Genomic DNA, 18,919 nt, shown 5'->3' with positions numbered 1-18,919 from the left:
CCAATAAAGTCAACAAACAGAGTAAGAAATTATTAGATGGTTGGAACACTATAATTATGCAACCAATTATTAGAGAGAAACAAGCACAGTCTAGAGGCTACAATAAATACTGAAGCTACAATGAATGATATTGTTAACTAAAGACAAGTAGTTTCTAATTGATGGTAGTAACTTACCATTCATACATTTTACAACTTACAAATAGAAATTAAGAATCCTTCTCCTTAAAAGCACCGAAATCTAGTATTATGCCATGTAACTCTTTCCTGAAAAGCATTTTCAAATTAGTGGAAGCATTTTCAAAGGGGCTAGAATCGAACCGGATATCTGTCAATGGAATCGAGCCACGGGGTCCTTGTGGGCTTGCGGTTGCGCCTCATAGAGCGCCACACCAAAGAGTTGCACTTGAAGCCAGACCCAAATGCCAACTGCCAAATACGATCCCCGGACTTGACCCTGTCTTTGGCCTCCAAATAAGCCAGTTGGTACCAAATACTGCTGCTGGAAGTGTTTCCGAATCGATGAAGTGTCATTCTAGAAGCCTCCATGTTGCTCTCGCTGAGCTCAAGGTTCCTCTGTAACTCATTCAGTACGCCCTTGCTGGCTGCGTGCACACAGAAATGCTCGAATGCTTGCTTGTAATCTGGAATGTATGGTTTCTTGGAGTTCAGTACTCCGCCGCCGGAGGAGGAGGAGGAGGAAGAGGAGAAGAACTGCCTCCACACTAGAGTTGCGAAGAAGAGGAGCTGCTCGGAGAAGGGCAAAACGAGGGGTCCGAGGGTTGTGATGTTGGCTTTGAGAGCTTCGCCTCCGATCTCCATTAGGTCTTTGCTGACTTTTAGGCCTTTGAATCCTTGCTCGTCTTCTTCCTGGTATACACACCTGCCACCCACCAGGCACCATTCAACTTCCAAAACACTCAACACATCAAATCTTTCACAACCTAAAATGGAACATTTTCTTTGATACTATATTTCACAAATGATCATAATGAAGTAAACCTAAATATATATATATATATATATATATATATATATATACTTTTGTAAGTTTAAAGTTTAAAATTAATATTTAAGAAATAAACCTAAAAGTTTTAAGAAATGAAAAATGAATATGATCTTTAAACTTTAATTATTTAAGAAAGACAATGACTTGGTTTTGGATATCACGTGCTTCCTCTCAACCTCTCACTATCGTTTACTTTAGTATGGAAAAACAATAAATAAATTTAAAAAAAAACCAACTAATTATGGAACATGAAATACTAATGACAGTTCAAAAGTTGGATATTTAAACATTTAGTTGAGAGAGTGACAGATAATAGTCTAACATCAATTAACATCAAAATATATATCTATACCGCTAGTATCTATACAAAATGCATAGTATCTATACCGCTAGATTGGTTAAAAAAAATCTTATTTAAAAAATTTACACATAGTATCTACTATAGAAAAATATATATCTTTTTCATCAAATAACTTTCTAACTCAAGAGTGTATTTCGTATATTTTAAAAAAAAATATATACTAGATTATTAAAAATATTTCATGTTTGGGACCCTAAAGTCTACAACATATAAATCCCCATGAATTGACAACATTTCTTTTTGGCAGTTGAAAGACGTAATGGGCCACTAAATATACAGCTACACAACATAATAAAAGCCGATCTGCAGTCAATACAACTACCACTATATATACCGAAAAACACGTTATTTTTTTTCTATTGATATTTTTTAATTGCATTTGAAACATTATGTCAAAAACTGCTTTAAGCATATCTTCAGAAAATATGTTTTTAATATAGAAATTAAATATTACATATATGTGCACATACATGCATATAAAAATTAAATTCTATATTTCCATCTTATCTATTTCTTGTAGAGTAAATATAACTTAGTGATAATTATAAATATTACTTATAAGATTGAATCCTGCCTCTAATGTTGCTTTCAGTACAGCTTACATCTAATGTTGTTATTAAGACAGTTTTTGAAAGAGAAAACAAAAATGAATGGTCCCACTTTTTATGTTTTCCATTAGTGAATGCAAAGAAAACTGAAAAAGAACAAAACGAAAACGAAAAAAGTAAGTACCTGAAGCTGCGATCATCAGCACCTTTGTGGGTTCGAACGATGTGTTCGAGGCGGTACTTGGCGCGGTAGTAGTCACGGCGGCGGTTAGACAGGAGCACGGCGGAGCAGCCCATGCGAAAGAAGCAATTTGGAATAAGCATAGATCTATCACGGCCTTGGTACCAATTGTATCCCACAACCTCCGTACTAACGACGACGGCGTAATTATTAGGGTTAGACTGAAGCATATCGCGAGCCAAATCGATTGCAATAACTCCAGCGCTACATCCCATTCCGCCGAGATTGTAACTCAAAATATTTCCCCTCATCTTGTAGTGGTTAATGATCATGGCGGAGAGTGATGGTGTCGGATTGAAGATCGAGCAGTTGACGACGAGAACTCCAACGTCCTTTGGACGAATCCGAGTCTTCTCGAAAAGCTCGTCGAGAGCGCCGAACATGACGGCGGAGGCCTCCGTTCGGCCTTCTTTCATGGTGGCACAGTTACCGGCGGAGGCGATCACCGATTTCGGAATGTAGGTTTCATCACCTATTCCCGATGACTGTAAAATCCTCTTTTGAAACTCTAGGCTTCCTTCATCGAATTTGCCCGATTTTCGTGCTAGTTCTACGAATTCCTCTTTCGATACCTGCAGAACGCGGACGAAATCTTTAACACAACAATGAAAAAACTACTGATTATTACACACAATTATATTTCATAGTCTTTATATTTTAATTTTTTAATTTACAAGATTCTAAATAAAAATGTATTCTATCATCCTTTCGCTGAATTTCTACCATGCAGTTAAGATTTATTTAATTAGTTTCTGGCACTTTTTAAATTTATCCAAATGTTTTACCATAACATAATAAAATTAATTTAAATTTGAGCAGAATATTATTTTTTAGTATTATAATTTTAATCGAAAAAACAGTTACATAACTCATATAAAGTTCAATATTTCCAAAATTCATCTTAATCTCGGTAGGAATTCCAAATAAAAAAGGTAAGTCACATGCAGGATATTAAGTAATTTCAATTAATCGGCTGAACTTTCAATCTAATTTCATGCAAAAAATTAAAGAGGCAAAATATTTTTTAAAAATAAACGACTCTAGTTTTAGTTAACGACACAGGACAATTAACATTCTCCAAAAGAAGCTATCTATGAATATTTTCCATCTAAAAAAACTAAAAAAATGCGAAACTATGTAAATAAAAACGAATGGTTATGCACCTATCTATTAAAATCCTACCATTCCGTACTTCTAGTGGCTAAAAAGTTCTGGAAGGATCAAAGAAATACACTGCATCATAAGATATTCATTTTGTTGTGGAAAAAAAAAAAAAAAAAAGTCGAGAAACAATGACTTAATAATTTTACCTTCTAACCAAACCAAACTAATATCAATCTAACACCTATTAATCAACGCTCGATTAGATGTAAACCGAAGAATAATGAGCACTCCAAAAGAAGGTTCAAATCCTCATCCAGATCAAACAATCAAAATCGAAATTAAAAATAAAGAAGAAAAATCAAAATCAAAATCAAAATCAAAATCGAACTAACCTTGAAGTCATCGGAAGGCCGAAAGCACGAAAAATCAATAAGATAGATAGATCTAGGGCGCGACATGAAGTAAACAGAGAGAGTGAAGACGAAGACGGCGAAGAACGAAAGAACAGAAGCGAGATCGTAGCGAGCATCTTCCCAAAGCTTCCGCCATAGTTCCTCGCGGCTAAGGCTTCCGACTTCAGCGCTAAAGACGAGAACCAACAGTGGCACAGTAGCGAGACAAATGGCGTGGTTGATCAAGTAGTGGTAACCTAACTTGACGTACTTGAGATTGACGGATTGTAAGAAGTCCGGGAGTCGGCGGCGGACTCTGACGGAGAAGGTAAGGGAGCCGGCATTGGGGCCGGAGGATTCGATGCCGCGATTGACGATCTCGGTGGAGAGAAGGTCTTGTTCGTTAGCCATGAGAAGAGCGTGAACGATCGAGAGAGAGAGAGAGAGAGAGAGAGTTGGATTTGGGAATTTGGAGAGAGAGAATATAAAGATGGAGAGGGAAAGTTGGTGGGTGGGAATTAGTTATTCCAAACACCAACTCGGCGCCAATGCAGTTGGGGTTCTTTCAACTCCCATTAATTCTTCATTAATTCCCATCTTTTTATTATTATTATTATTATTATTATTATTACTTTTTCTCTTTTTATATTTACAATCTATAATTACCTTCATTAAATTATAAACAAAAAGAATTAAATTTAGATTAAGTTTCAAGTTAAAATTAAAATTAAATTATTAATAGTAAAATTAAATTTTAATTTTAAAATTAAAATCGATATAATTTTAGGATAAATATTGATGTTTTTTTAATAATTAATGTTAATTAATGAAGTTTGTGATCTCTTTCATGATTATAATATTAGAGTGATAAATTAGATTAAAATCTTGAACAATTATTTGCTTATTTAATAATTTTTTTTAATCAATTTTATTTTATTTAAAAAAAAATCGATTTAAAAAGGCTACATGTTTAATTTTGTAATAAATAAAAAAAACAACTAATTTGAACCCAACCACATACCCACCCTACCCTCCACTTGCTGAGAGAGTTAGTTGGGCAGTCCGCATTGACCAAGCAAGAGGGAGGTCTTTGGCCACGCCCTTTACACTTGACACGACACACACACATTCTAAGCAATCAATTTTGTCAACCAACAACAATCAACAAACACAAACACACCTAGTCAAGGGTTTTAGCCCATGCCCAGTTCTATTGACACAAGTCATTTTGGAGAAAATAAAAGTAAAGTCTCATTAACTTAGGTTCAAAGTGAGCAATATAGTAGTAAAGTCATGTCCTTAATTTAGCCATATCAATAGAATACTCGATAGCTCCAAAAAAAAAGGAGCGGGGATTGTTAAGAATAGTAGTCTCACATAAGCTAGTTAAGTGGAAGATCACGAGTTTATAAGTAAGGAATATGATCTTCTCCATTGATATAAGGCTTTTTTGAGAAATCTTAGCAAAAGCATGAGAGTTTTAAGCTAAGAGTGGACAATATCATATCATTGTGAAGGGTCGTGAGGAGAGTTTATACTCAAAGTAGATAATATCATACCATTGTGAAAGGTCGTGAGATATCAAAGTCATACCCTTAATTTGTGAGTCAATAAGCTTGACTTATACATGATATATAAACTTGTAGAGCAAGTTTTGTACTATATCCTTCATTTCGGTATACTCCGTTCAATGGTCAAAACTAACTAAATCTAACAGGAAGAAAAGGCTTCCTAAGCAAATTAATTCAAAGAACAAAGTTGACCTAATAAGGCATTGTATATAACCTTTGCAGAAGATTTAGGCTTCTAGCCTCAACCTATTGCCTAGGAAAGGGGCAAAAGCACTTGAGAGAGCCCATTGATATGCTGGGCCATAGTAATCCAAAAACAACCGACTCAACCCAACCTAATTTTAGTCGGGATAAGTTCGTTATTTAATAAAAGTTCTTTGGATCGAAAAAATTAATTCTAGAATAAACATGTTAAAAACTAACCATTGAAAACAAAATTTGAATAAATAACTAAAACAATTAGAACAAACTCAATTTAAATAATTAAATCTGAATCATTGAAATGGATCTAAAAATGTCTAACCCAACTCCACTCGACCATTCACATCATGAAAGGGTAGGTACAATATTAGAAAGGAAATAAAAAATAAAAAATCCAAAAAACTTTTCCTCTACTAGTGCTTTCTTATGTGAATCCTCTCTTTATAGCTTTCTCATACACGTGTTTAAAAACTTTATTTTTCTTTTTTGAAATTTTAGTTTTGTGGAAATTGTTTTAATCTATGTTTTTTAAAAGAGAAATGTCCTGAAAATTGAAAGGGCTAAACTGTTATTGTCCCAATTAAATGGGTCCCGTTTTACTTGGGGCCAGTTCAAATGGGACCGCCGCAAATGCAAATAGCTGCGCCCTTAGTCCTTACCCTTATCTTTATATTTGGACTTCCATACTCAAAATTAAGCACGAGATTTTCCTCTTTCTTCTTCATCCATTCAAATATATATTTATTTTTTTCATGGAAAATTACACCCACATAATTTCCCCATATTTCAAATCATGAGCCTACTCAACCTTCGAACAAATCTTATAATGTTAAATTATATAAATTAGGTTCGATCCGATCAAATCAGATCAATTTTCTAAAAGAATGACCCAATACAACACACTAAATTATAGGCTTTCAAATGACAGCAACATATCTATAAATGATTTATAAGATATACCCAAACTATAAAAATGAAACTCTAATCTAATTATTATATAAAAAATTGGACAATAGAGCACACTAATATAAAGTATATTAGTTTAGCAATATTATTAATAATTCTCAATTATACAATTCATTTTTAAGATGGACGGCCCAATAATTAACATGAATTTAAAGGGAAAAAAGAGTCACTTTCAAATAATTTTTGAAAAAAGCTCAATATAATTTCTTAAAGTCAAAAAGAGGTCAATGACTATTTAGCCGCAAAATCTTCTTAATGAACATCTAGAAGCCCATGATTTCAAACTAATGTAACAAATCAATAATATGGTATAAGTTCATATAATTACAAATTTGGTATAAGTTCATATAATTTTAAATATTAAAATTAAACTCCATGATTTTAAAGACTATTTATGAAAATTTTATTTACTTAATAAAATTTTAGGGACTAAATTTTAAAATTTCTAATATTATAGTATCAAATTTACAATTTTGATCTAAATTTAATTATTTATAACTTAAAGACTGGTCTAAAAGTGGTAGAAAAATTTAAATAATAAAATGGCCCCTTTCTTCCTTTTTCAGAACCGTCATGCCTCTCTTCTTTTTTAAAACCACTCAAAAGTCCATGACATAGACATCTAATTTCGATAATGAAACTTTTTTTAAAATATTAAAATAAATAGAAATAAGTCATTTATATTCTTAGTCTCCCCAAATTGTATCAATTAAAATTTTAAATTAATACAACTCCAAAATTTAAAGACATTAAATTTTTTTTTACCTTAAATTATAACTTAAAAAAAATATCTTTTTATAAATGTTTTAGAAAAATATTGAAAAATTAGGACAAAAATGTGCTTTAATATTAATTTAGAAATGTTTATAAAAAAAAAAAAAAAAGAATAATAATAATAATTAAAATTAAAAAATAAATAAAATAAAAAAGATGGAAGAATTTATAATGATTATTTTAAAACTCACGTGGTGTTTTTAAGTTTTGTTACGCGTTACCCAAAAGCCCACTGAGCTTCTTCGTTGAGTTCCCTCTACCTTAGAGTTTACTCGTTTTGTCCATTTCCTATTTAACTCCAAAGCCCTATCCCCTCTTTCACTAACTTTGAATTTCTCTTTCTAAGTTCCCGAGCCTCATTCCGAACCCAAACCTGCCTTACGCTCGGATCTGATAGACAGTTCATTAATGGCGGACCGTCGGAACTCAGGCAGTGAAACGAATGAAGAGTCGGGTGGTCAGATTTTGAAGTACAAAGGTGTACGAAAGAGGAAATGGGGCAAATGGGTCTCTGAAATTCGGCTGCCCAACAGCCGTGACCGTATTTGGTTGGGTTCTTACGACAAACCAGAGCAAGCGGCGCGTGCTTTCGACGCGGCGCAATTCTGTCTACGCGGTCCCCATGCGAAGTTTAATTTTTCAGATAGTCCGCCTGAAATTGACGGCGGCGACCGGCTTTCGGCTCAGGAGATTCAGGCAGCCGCAGCGAAGTTCGCTGTCGAGCAGGGCGGAGAGGAACGAGTTAAAACGGGTAGTAGTAGTAGCAATGAGGAAGCTGTAACCGGTAAACAGTGTTCAGGGGCGGTTGACAGCGGAGATGGAAGCAGCGTTTGGGCGGCTTGGGACTTGTTGGACGGTGGTTCGGATTTTGGGTTCGGTAATATTATGTGTCGGAATGAAATGGTCTATGATAGCGACATTATTTTCCCGGGACAAGAAAATATGGAGGATAGGTTTGTTGATGGTGGAGAATATTTTTGTCACGAGGCTAATTTCCTATGGAACTTTGATAATCATTAAGCCTATAAGCTATAGTGTTTCAGAAGGGCCAAAAAGACAAACCCTATAACCCATAGCTTGGTTGGGTCATTTGCTAAATTTTACCAAACCTAGTTTCAATAATTTTTTAGATATTACACCCAAAATAAACTCGAGCATATGTCAATTGTCACAAAAATATATATATATATATACATATACATATATATATATATATATATATATATATATATATATATATATATATATATATATATATATATATATATATGTTGTAGGCTAAAAAAGTCTCATCCAAGTATACATACTCAATAAAATTTATATATTGATAGAATATAAGTAATTATATAGTAATTTGCTCTCTATATATAATGATATAATGCAATACGATGTATTAAAGCGTCACATCAATTGTGGCATATGATATTATAAATTTAAATAAAAATGATAAAGAAATGAAAAAACGAGAATGAATTAAATAATATGTAAAGTAAAAGTATTATAATTTCCTTTGTTTTTCTAAAAGTAAATATGACCCAACAAATTATGTTTAGGCTGAAATCATTTGCAAGCAATGTATATAAAAGCAATGTATAACTTTTATATATATATATCTATATATAAAGATAAACTTGAAAAATAAAATAATAAAAATAACATTACTAACAAAGGGTTTAAAATGTATTGAAATAATTATTTTGAACTAAATAACAAAAATATTACTTTTCATATCCCAACCAAAATAAGGGTTTTTGGCTAACAAGCTATTCTCAACTTTTTTTTCCCACTCAGCTAGAGACAAAATTCATGCTTGATTTCTAATATAGATTTAAGACAGCCCAAAGGCTGGAAAAAGTATTATTTGTTTATAAATTTATGATCTCCCCTTAATCGAGGCTCGACTCCTTTTCTTTTGAAGTCCTCCCCTCAAAAGGCATCATAGCAATGGAAAAAGTATTCTTTGTTTATAAGTCCTCCCCTTTTCTTTTGAAGTCCTCCCCTCAAAAGGCATCATAGCAATGGAAAAAGTATTCTTTGTTTATAAGTCCTTCCCTCAAATAAAGTACGCCTCCCCTTAATCGAGGATCTATTGACACGACTAAATTTAGGGCATGACTCTGATACCATGTTAAATGAACACGACTCTCCACAATGGTATGATATTGTCCACTTTGAGTATAAGCTCTCGTGACTTTGTTTTGGGCTTCCCCAAGAGATCTCATACCAAGAAAGAGTATTCTTTGTTTATAGACCCATGATCATTCCCTAAATTAGCCGATGTGGGACTTTCATCATCCAACATGATATTGTCTACTTTGAGAATAAACTCTCATGGTTTTGTCTTGTATTTCCTTACTTATAAACTTATAACGATTCCCTTAATTAACCAATATGGGACTCCCTCCCAACAATTCGGAATATCGATTGAGTGGAAAGGAAAGCAAGATAGGGATACACGCGGTCTAATGTTGTATTAGGGTGAGGAAGCGTATGGCTCTTCAGCACTAGAGCCTAGTGAAACTTTTTCTCAATTTCCATTGTTCTTATATGTTTGATTTGTGTTGCAGGGCCCAGGAGAATTTCTCTAAAGATACGATTGAAATTTTGGTGGTGGCTATCTGATCAATGTGAAAGGGATAAAACAAAGCTGACTTCGACGGCCCAACCAACTAAGCAACAACGGATTTCAAATGATCCAACGTTGGATGGCACCTTCTCTAAGGCAGAATGTCAACGCACCACAAGTCCTCGTACTTTCTCCTCACAAGAGAATACTCCATTTTCAGTAGGTGGGTATCGCTGCCCCATGACCAAGACAAATTGAGTATGGCTGCTACCATGCACAACGAGGAAATGGGATGCCAAATGGGCTTGTTTGAAATTCCAAAGGCTTTCTAAGCATTGTTTGAGAAAATCAAGAGAGCTTAAAGTGTGTTCGAGGATTCTCGGTAACCAGTTGTTCAATGGAATGTGTAGAGGCGAAGACTCTAGTAGAGGTAATCAGCTAGGTATGGCTACAGGTCTTACTTCAGTGTGGCCAAAAGTGGATTCCAAAGTAGTGTGGACTCTTCTTATGGACCAAGATCAACATTTTATTGAGATTGCACATCTTATCAAGCACCTGAAACATCTCTCGCAAAACCATTGCATAAAGGGTTTTCTCCCAACTCCTAAAGACGACACTAAGGCAACTCATACTTTAGCTATTCATGCAAGGCACACTAAGCATTTAGAGGTTTGGTTAGAAGATTGTTAAGATAGGGCACGTCACATTATCTGTAACGGCTCAAGTCTATCGTTAGTAGATATTGTCTTCTTTGGGTTTTCTCACCTTTATAATGAATGTTTCGTTCTCCTCCCCAACCGATGTGGGATCTCACAATCCATCCTCCTTCAAGGCTCAGGATCCTCACGGGCACTTGTTCCCTTCTCCAATCGATGGAACCCTCCAATCTACACCCTTTCGGGGCCCAACGTCTTTGCTAGTACACCACCTTGTATCCACCCACTTCAGGCTGAGAAGAAGAGGTTTTCAAACCCTCATAAAAAATATTTCATTCTCCTCCCCAATAGACGTGGGATCTCATATTATATGTGACAAAATGTCACCTCGGATAGTTTCTAGTTTTTTTCTAGTTCGGCTCTTTTTGTTCTGTTTTGTTTATTAAGAAAAAAAACGCTTGCAAATAATAACGAACCAAGAGTTCTTAAAAGATTATGGATACTATATTGTGCATATAGTATCTATAATTTGCATGTTTCCAAATCCAAAGATACAGTCAGTAAAGGGTATTTAAGACTTCTTTTCTTTCCTAACATACTATACCCTAAGAAATCAGTCTAAGCATAACTCAAATCATCGAACCATCAATCACTTTTCTAATGGAAAGAAAAAGGAGGTCAATCACTATGCAATATCGGCATGCTTTTGGCTTGGTAGGCGAGAAGTTTGCTAAAATGAGATGATTATATAAAATGATTATCTAAAAGAGAGCCAGTAGTAGTTTAGTTTTTAACTTACTTGAATCTGCAGATTTGATTCAGCTCAACCCTCGAAGGCTTTATTATGTTCATTTCAATATCAACTGCACTTGAAAATATATGAGGCCATCCATTAGGAGTCTGGTCAACAAATCAAGATGACAAAAGCGAGATCCAAATTTTACCGATGGTATAGCATCCAATCAGGAACAGAGTTTTTGAGTTGAAAGCTTCAACCTCAATGGCGTCAACAAACAAAATTGTAACGTCCTTCTGATTCGTGAAATTATACTGCAACAAGTAATCGATGAAAGATAATTAAATGATGTTCAGAAATCATAAGAGATGAAAAGACAGCGATATAATTGTACGCGCATGGTGACATTTGAAAACATCGGCAGAAGTACAAAGAACATTACAGCGGTAGATGGATACATCTAACAAAATTTGAGTCAATATGAACTTAAAATGGGAATTTAATTGAGCAGTTACATCAACAACTTACATTTGCATAAGTATTGGCCATTCTCCATTTACTCAAAGGATTGAGTCCTTGCCAGTGGCGATTGAAGCCGACGCTTCGGCCTCTTGAGTGCGCGAGTGTGGAGAGAGATTGCGAGATCGAAGACCGCGAGAAGAAGACTGTATGGTTGGAAGGAAGAAGATAGTCGTCGTCGTCATCGGCGGCGGCATTGTTGTGGCGGGAGGATGAAATGAATTGATGAAGAAGGAAGCCGGAAGATCCAGAGAGGGTTTCTGAAATTTTGGCGCAAATGAAACGGAGGGAAATTTGGATTTAGAGCCAATTTAAAGACATTTCTTGGACGCTTAAAAATAAAGGTTAACCGGGAAGACCGGTCGGACGCGCCTATCATTTTTCTCTCAGATGGGATGAATTATTTAACAAAACTCTCACAATTTAACTTTAAAATAACTTATTTCTCAACAGAAACTAAATTCTTTCACTATTTTATGCCTAATATCTTATAAAATATTATTTAACCAAACTGTTACGTATCTTTATCATCCATTTTAAAACTCGTGTACTAGAGAGAGGTTTTCATACCTATGTTTCGTTTCTCTTCTAGCGTCCTCGTTGGCACTATCTGGTTTTGATATCATTTGTAACAGCTTAAGCTCACTTATAGCAGATATTGTTCGTTTTAACCTGCTACATTCACCGTTAGCTTCACAGTTTTAAAACGCATCTACTAGAGAGAGATTGTCACATTCAAGAACTGTTTCGTTCCCATTTCCGACCGATGTAGGAACTCACAATCTTCCTCTAAGTGAGCTTTGTTATGCACTTTATGGCAATCACCACAAACCCTTGGGTGTTTTTATTGAACCGTTAAGATGAAGAAGTCGGTGACAAAGACAGAAAAGAGAACCGACAAGATACTTTAAGATTGACTTGTAGTATCATTTGCCAAATGCATCGTATTCAATTCAATTCACTCATAACGTCAAAATTCATGAAGATTTGCTTGATGTTCATTCCGCCATTGTAGCCCAAACTACAATCCCTGATATTGATTTCCACTTGGATTGACATTTCCATAATACTAGAGAAGATAAATCGACTCATCGATTCGAAATTCGAAACGATTCAAAGCGGGACTCGATGAACTATATTCTCATATAATTCGATTCTAACAGTTGCATCCATGAGGAAATACGAGCGAAAGAATTGACGTAAAGAACGGAGAAAAATATAAAATACAATGAAAAACCTAATAAAACAAAGTTGCAAAGAGAGTGACGATTCAGGGCTAAAAAATGTTAAGACCCCTGTCATCCGGTTAAACTTTAATACAATCCTACTTGTTTTCACCTTCATTTTCCTTCCCTAATTCTCTCTTTTTCATTTTTCTTTTCCTTTTTTTTCACTTCATTTTTCTTTTTTTCCCTTTTCCCCACACCCTAACCATTTAGGATACAACAACATGATGACTATCACAAGTATGATTTCATGGCTTTTTTTTTTTTTTTTTTTTTTTTTTTTTTGTCAAAAAGAAAAGAAAAAAACTACTGCACTTCACTGAGCGCTTTCCCTCCATGGTTTAATAAATCACAACTCTGAGCAGCCCTGGTTGAGGTTCGCTGAAGTCGAGGCCTTCCTCTTCGATCAAATATCTCTGTACAGCTACCGGAAGTCTAGCAGGAGTGCGGGAGCCCCGGGTGTGGTGTCCTGTTCCAACACAAATATAAACCTGCAGACGTTGTCCGGAGGCCCTGGCAGTACCCCTCAGCACGCTCAGCTCGTGCTTCAAGACATGAATCGCTTCGCTAACGTGCAATCCATGCAAGTCGATCATGCGTTCGTGTCCTCTTCCATTTCCTGGACTGTCTGCACCTATTTGATTCCTGAAGAAATACCGAACCCATCAATAAACAGCAGAACAGAATGAACTGTAAGCGAGTTATCAAGCAATTCAGAAAATTCCTGTAGTCGTTGTGCAAGTCTTAAGAAAAGCGTGCCATCACTCTTTGAACCGTTCATTGAATGATCAGAGCCATGTCAAAACAATAGGATGATTCAGTCCAAGTAATCAAAGATATAACATTCTTCAGGATATGAATTGATACACCTTCTCCAAATTATCTTTGAGCACAGAGTTGTTGCAAGAATGACAAAAATAGGAAATCAAAATTATCCATGAAATTTCACCTGCATCAACCTTGTTCGAATCGAGATGGGAAACAAACCTCTGCCGATAAATAGATTCTTGGGCCCTTCCATGAGCTGCCTTCATTTGCATATTATGTAATTGTCCCTTCATACTTAGTTCCTTCGCTAAAGCCTTGTTACCGATGAGGTACGCTTGTCGTGCCTATTTAGATAAAAGAGCGTAATTACCTGAGTCAAATATGAGTGGTGGGCGGGGGTGCACAAAGGAGAGAACCAACAACCTTTCTTACACACCTGTTCAAAATATGCATTTCGCAGCCGTGCATGATCACGTGCTTCCTCCCGCTGCTCAGTATACATGTTTCCTGCCAAGTTAATATTGTTAAAGCAGAAACCCGTACAAAATTTAGTTTCACATCATATCCCCAACAAAGACAACGAATTTTGACAGCTATGCAATTACCAACTGCTTCGCCAGTTTCAAGCCAAACAGGAGCAGCCCGAGCTGAACCTTGATGTAGCAACCTCTCACTATAGGTGTCTTTCCCATGACCACCAGTAGTATACTTGCTAGCTAAAGTATGAGAACTTCTACTTGAGCCAATAGAATCATCAGCAGATCCATTTCCATTGTACTTCCACATACCAGAATCCTGAGATGCCAATTTCCTGACAGTGGAAGCAAAATCTGCAGCACCTCTAGATGGGGCGGTGCTGGATTTGAAGAAAAGCATGCCATCCTTATCAGAAGAGAGATAAGAGTTGCTACTTTGTTGGAGATCAGCCCCATCAAATTTTGGATGACCGTTTTGATTACCTGACACTGTAAGCGCAGGAAAGTCCACTGCACTAAGATTGGGAGCAGACACTGTCTTGGAATTCAGGTTTTGACTTATCTCACCATCAACTTGAAGCTACAGTTTAAAAGAGTACAGTATGATAACTACATAGTAATATATAGTCACACAAAAGATAACATGAGTATGGTGCTGGCTGACAATCTCTTTATAAAACAATGAAGACAAGGTTCTACCAGATCAACTAGTTCAGATTGTGATATATGTCATCAGTAAACTCTCTAGCCCTAAGTATGTTTATGATTCACATAGCTATACCACTAGAACAAGCATTCGTAGACTTTAATAAGAGATTTTTGTAATATCAAGAAATGACAAATAAAAATTCACTCAGGCACAGTTAACCTCAGTAAAAGTTTTCACGCACGAGAGGACTAAAGAGCGTGGCAAGTGCGCTCAAGATGTTACACAACCAATGAAAGTTATGACTTAAATTAACATACCCGCAAAACCATCGAATAAGAAACAAGTTGTCAAATGTAAAAATGTTTTGAAGATGAAATTTTGCTTCCACTTGATGCCTTAGAAAGGCAACTGACCTGTAATTGAGTCTACTTTATTCACATCTTAAAAAAGTCAACTTACCTCTAATTGACAGAGCATCTCAACCGTCAGGTTTAAGTCACCGCCATTAGCAAAGTAAACTTCTGCGAGGCTTTCAGCAGCAAAACCAGGGAACTGTAAAGCCAGAAACTCAACAGGGTTCAGAATATCACTTTCATCCATTGTTGTTTGCTTGCCCAAGACATCTATGGCTAATCCCCTCCCGGAATTGTTGTGATAAGGAAGGTGCTGCTCGTTGCTAACAGGTTGATTGCTATTGAGAACTGGCTTCTGCCAAGGTTTATTTGAAATTTGGAAAAGACTGGCTGAAGATGGATCTTCTCCATAACCGGAAGAAAATCTAAACTTATCAGCAAATTGACTCCCATTAAAGTGATTTAGATTTGAATCCTGCTGATCATTCAACAAATATTCACTGCCAATATTAGCAGCGAATAAAGAGGTTTCGCTGTCATCATGCAGAGACAGGCCTGCCATTGAAATATTTCCAAGAGATAGGTTCTCATCTTCTCCCATTGACTTGAAATCAGGTGTGATATCATCAGGGAGCTGATGCCTCCAGAATTGGCGGGCCTCATCATCAGAATTATTTGATACAGACGACTCAGTCCGATCTAGAACAGCTTTCCCCAATGTCCCAGAAGTAGAAAATCTTGCTGTCAAGTCTGGCACACTGCTACTTCCAACTGGAGATGCTCTGAGGGAGAAGGGAATGAACTCAGCAGCATTTGGATTCAAAGCTGTCACCTTGCTTCCAATGTTTTGTTTTGCCTCAAAGGTTTTCGTTCCTTTCTTGGACACATTCATTATTTGCTAACACGAAATAGAACGCTCACATGTATTTGAAAAAATTCTATAGGGAAAAGCTCAACTTTTTGTAGCCTCAACCAAAACCTACAAAATATGATTTCATTTCATCCGACTAGTTAGTAAGTCAAGTAAATGACTGATTTCCATCCTATTCTGAAATGAAATGAACAGCAAATATTCAATAAATCTCCATTTAGAAACTGTACAAATTATCCCCACGAAAAATTATGCATTGCAGCATGGATAGTTTAAACTAGAAGAACCTATATCGTTTAAACTAGAAGTCTTGCAAGTAATTCAAGCTTTCAAGTTTCATTTGATAGAAATGGGATAAAGTAACCATTCAGTTCATGAATTTATCATACACTTACGTTACCAGACAACACTTCATGTCAGCTAAGTACGAGCAACGGGAATACCGAAGCCAAAAACATCATGCAGAAAACATTTATTACAATTGGTATGAAGGAAAACGTGACATTCGTTACATCAAAATAAATTAGGGGAAAAAAAACAACAACAAACTTCATAACGAGAATAAAATCAAGATAAAGTACATAACTACCTGTAGAACTAGAAATCTGAACCTGGCCATAAACATAAACTACCAAACTTTACAATTGAGGTAACAAGTATATGGTTAGCCAGAAAATCAGAATAGGATAAAACAAGATTCAGAATCTCGTAACTACACACTGACATTAAAGAGATCTCAGTAATTTCAATGCACAGAACAATCAGAAAAAACAAGAAATCAATCACAGAAATTTCCAAATTAGGTACAGAATTATTGCTATGGCTACTGTACACAGCGACGACCTAAACATAAATCCATAGATTAGAAAACCAGTTACGAGGAATATACTTCTCTTTACCTTTCCGAAACAAATCGAAAGGATCCATGGAAACGGATCGGATGAAGTCAGAAGTCAGAAGGCTAAAGAATTAAAGATAAGGACTAACTCTTATCTTCAATTTCGAACTTCGCAAGACTCTCACTCTCTCACTCTCTCTTCAGTGTTCTATCAGCTTTCAGAATTTCGTCTTCTCTCCCACTTCTCTCTCCGCCCTCCGCCTATCTCTCTGGTCTCTCTGCCTCCCTCCCTTTCTCTCTGTGGGAGAAACCCTCCTTGGCTAATACCAGTAGCAGCCAGCACCACCACAAAGATATAAAATTCAAAATGACGATTAAGCCCTTCGCCACTCAATTTGACTCCTCTCTCTTTTTTAAAATATAAAAAAATAAAAAAATAAAAAATCTCTCTGTAAAATTTTTTATTTTTATAATCCAAATTAAACAGATAAGCACGAAATTGGATTTTATTTAATTATTGAAATAAAGCCTCCACTTATTCTTCTTTAATTATTGAATTTTATTTATTTATTATTTTTTTTATTTAACGTGTAAAATAATCGGCCCATTTAGTTTGGCCCAATTCGAAAATAAATAATTTAATAATTTAAATTTAATTTGGTACCTAAATTTTTAAATTGAAAACAGTATGATCAAACTTTTGTATTTATTGTAAATCAATTAAAAGTATAATTTTGTTTCCTTATTAATCCTATGTAATTTTACTGATTTAATGGTATGGCAGTAATTAATTTTTTAAAACATTTTATAATAATTAAAAATAATTAATTAAAAGAGAAAATAGTGACAAATTATGGAGCCAAGCGTCATCAGAACACTCGAAGAGAAAATTTCCCGACATTGTCATAGAAATCGGACAAGAACGTGTTATCTCATCCTTACCATTTCAACACTACACGTTGAGCCCTCCGTACGAGATGTGTGCAATCTTTCTTTCGACATCGTAACGCTTTTTTATTAAATACCTCGATTTTTTTTTTTTTTTTTTTTTGACGTTGTAACGTTGTAACACTTTTGTAGAATCAAAATGTTCGTGGCTTTCCTATTTGGTTTCAGGGTTTCTTCTTTAGTATGATTCGAAACTTCTATTGTCGTGGTGCATATAAATTAGGGTAACTATTGTTGCAGCTTTTCGAGGGCGATTGTTAGAGTGAATGTGAGTGTTATTTGTTGTAAGGCCTCACATCAATTGAAGAGATAATTGAAACATTTTTTATAATGGTGTGGAAACCTCTTCCTAGGACATATGTGTTTTAAAACCTAAGACTGAGAGTTAGACATAACAGGCTAAAACGGGGAATATCTGCTAGCAGTGGGTTTGGGCTGTTACAAATGATATCAGAGCGAAACACAGTGTGGTGTGCCAACGAGGATTGTGGGATCCGCTATCGGTTAAAGAGGGAAAAGAATCATTCTTTACAAGGATATGTCAACTTTTCCCTAACAGACAGTAACTAGTTAAAGCAGACAATATTGAAAATTTGGCCACTTAATTTTTAAATTATATATCAATAATAAAGCAAAAATGTATTAATTAATCATTTTATTTTGTCGTGAAACTCGTCACGTCATTTTAATTTTATTTTTTTAACAAACATGTTAAATACGAACGGACAAAATAAAAAATTAAAAAGATTAAAAAGTGATTTTAATTTTATTAAATTAAAAAAGTAAAATTAACCTAAGTATCAACATTCAAAATTTCCGTTTTCATCAAGCACCAAAGCTGAGTTGGCAACCAAATTTCGGTGAAAGTAGGAGCTAAAAGACAAGGGAAAGAAACAGATTTGAAGCTTGTGTAATTTGTACTTGCTTCAGTATTTATAGCAAAATTACAAAGAAACGGCAGATATTTGTTGGGCCAGAACGCTCATTAAGAATGGGCCGCGTGGCCCAATTCAATAGGCCCACACCCCTCTTTTCTAGCCATGAATACGCTAAACGCCACCGTTTTAACCACACACTACATGCCTGCGATCACGTGTGGGCCGCCACTTGTTCTACTTCCTATGGGAACCACAACTACTACCACGCG

General features: G+C 35.4%; 2 protein-coding genes, 1 long non-coding RNA gene and 1 pseudogene across 6 annotated transcripts; 1 reads left to right on the top strand and 3 right to left on the bottom strand.

Annotated features, from left to right (window-relative positions):
- Window positions 1–95: 95 nt before the first annotated feature.
- LOC111788208 (3-ketoacyl-CoA synthase 10) lies at window positions 96–4,113 on the bottom strand. The gene is made up of 3 exons (XM_023668477.2): window positions 3,655–4,113; window positions 2,102–2,730; window positions 96–882 (listed from the first exon to the last, which is right to left on the bottom strand). The coding sequence occupies exons 1-3, from the start codon at window positions 4,063–4,065 to the stop codon at window positions 309–311; spliced, it is 1,614 nt and encodes a 537-aa protein (XP_023524245.2). The 5' UTR covers window positions 4,066–4,113; the 3' UTR covers window positions 96–308.
- Window positions 4,114–7,302: 3,189 nt separating this feature from the next.
- Window positions 7,303–8,343, top strand: LOC111788294 (ethylene-responsive transcription factor ERF018 pseudogene; annotated as a pseudogene).
- A 2,527-nt stretch (window positions 8,344–10,870) lies between these two features.
- On the bottom strand, window positions 10,871–12,008 carry LOC111788332 (uncharacterized). Its single transcript, XR_015419990.1, has 3 exons — window positions 11,653–12,008; window positions 11,333–11,438; window positions 10,871–11,251 (listed from the first exon to the last, which is right to left on the bottom strand). It is a non-coding gene; the product is annotated as an uncharacterized LOC111788332 (long non-coding RNA).
- An 835-nt stretch (window positions 12,009–12,843) lies between these two features.
- On the bottom strand, window positions 12,844–17,175 carry LOC111788141 (polyadenylate-binding protein-interacting protein 7). 4 transcript variants are annotated; one of them, XM_023668363.2, is made up of 6 exons: window positions 16,886–17,171; window positions 15,222–16,094; window positions 14,243–14,693; window positions 14,074–14,144; window positions 13,857–13,981; window positions 12,844–13,514 (listed from the first exon to the last, which is right to left on the bottom strand). In XM_023668363.2, exons 2-6 carry the CDS (start codon window positions 16,005–16,007, stop codon window positions 13,211–13,213), a joined length of 1,737 nt encoding a protein of 578 aa, XP_023524131.2. In that variant the 5' UTR covers window positions 16,008–16,094; window positions 16,886–17,171; the 3' UTR covers window positions 12,844–13,210. The 4 variants fall into 4 exon arrangements, with proteins under 4 accessions (XP_023524131.2, XP_086977703.1, XP_023524132.2 ...); XM_087121577.1 differs by having other exon boundaries at window positions 13,371–13,514; window positions 13,819–13,981; window positions 16,886–17,175; XM_023668364.2 differs by having other exon boundaries at window positions 13,466–13,635; window positions 13,819–13,981; window positions 16,886–17,175.
- Between the last annotated feature and the right edge of the window lie 1,744 nt (window positions 17,176–18,919).

This window comes from Cucurbita pepo, chromosome 2, assembly GCF_057944985.1.
Source record: "Cucurbita pepo subsp. pepo isolate OVF chromosome 2, ASM5794498v1, whole genome shotgun sequence".
NCBI classification, from domain to species: Eukaryota; Viridiplantae; Streptophyta; class Magnoliopsida; order Cucurbitales; family Cucurbitaceae; genus Cucurbita; species Cucurbita pepo.
The sequence above is the reverse complement of the archived record's forward strand: the minus strand, read 5'-3'. Positions and strand labels throughout refer to the sequence as shown.

Bases quoted from the DNA above. Each gene is read 5' to 3' on its own strand.
- LOC111788208 (XM_023668477.2), bottom strand. From the start codon at position 4,065: ATGGCTAACGAACAAGACCTTCTCTCCACCGAGATCGTCAATCGCGGC. The intron at 2,731-3,654 runs GTTAGTTCGATT...CGCGTTCTGCAG, and splicing joins GGCCTTCCGATGACTTCAAG to GTATCGAAAGAGGAATTCGT. The intron at 883-2,101 runs GTACTTACTTTT...GGTGGGTGGCAG, and splicing joins GCTGATGATCGCAGCTTCAG to GTGTGTATACCAGGAAGAAG.
- LOC111788141 (XM_023668363.2), bottom strand. From the start codon at position 16,007: ATGAATGTGTCCAAGAAAGGAACGAAAACCTTTGAGGCAAAACAAAAC. The intron at 14,694-15,221 runs GTAAGTTGACTT...TTTAAACTGTAG, and splicing joins AGATGCTCTGTCAATTAGAG to CTTCAAGTTGATGGTGAGAT. The intron at 14,145-14,242 runs GTAATTGCATAG...TTAACTTGGCAG, and splicing joins TGAAACTGGCGAAGCAGTTG to GAAACATGTATACTGAGCAG.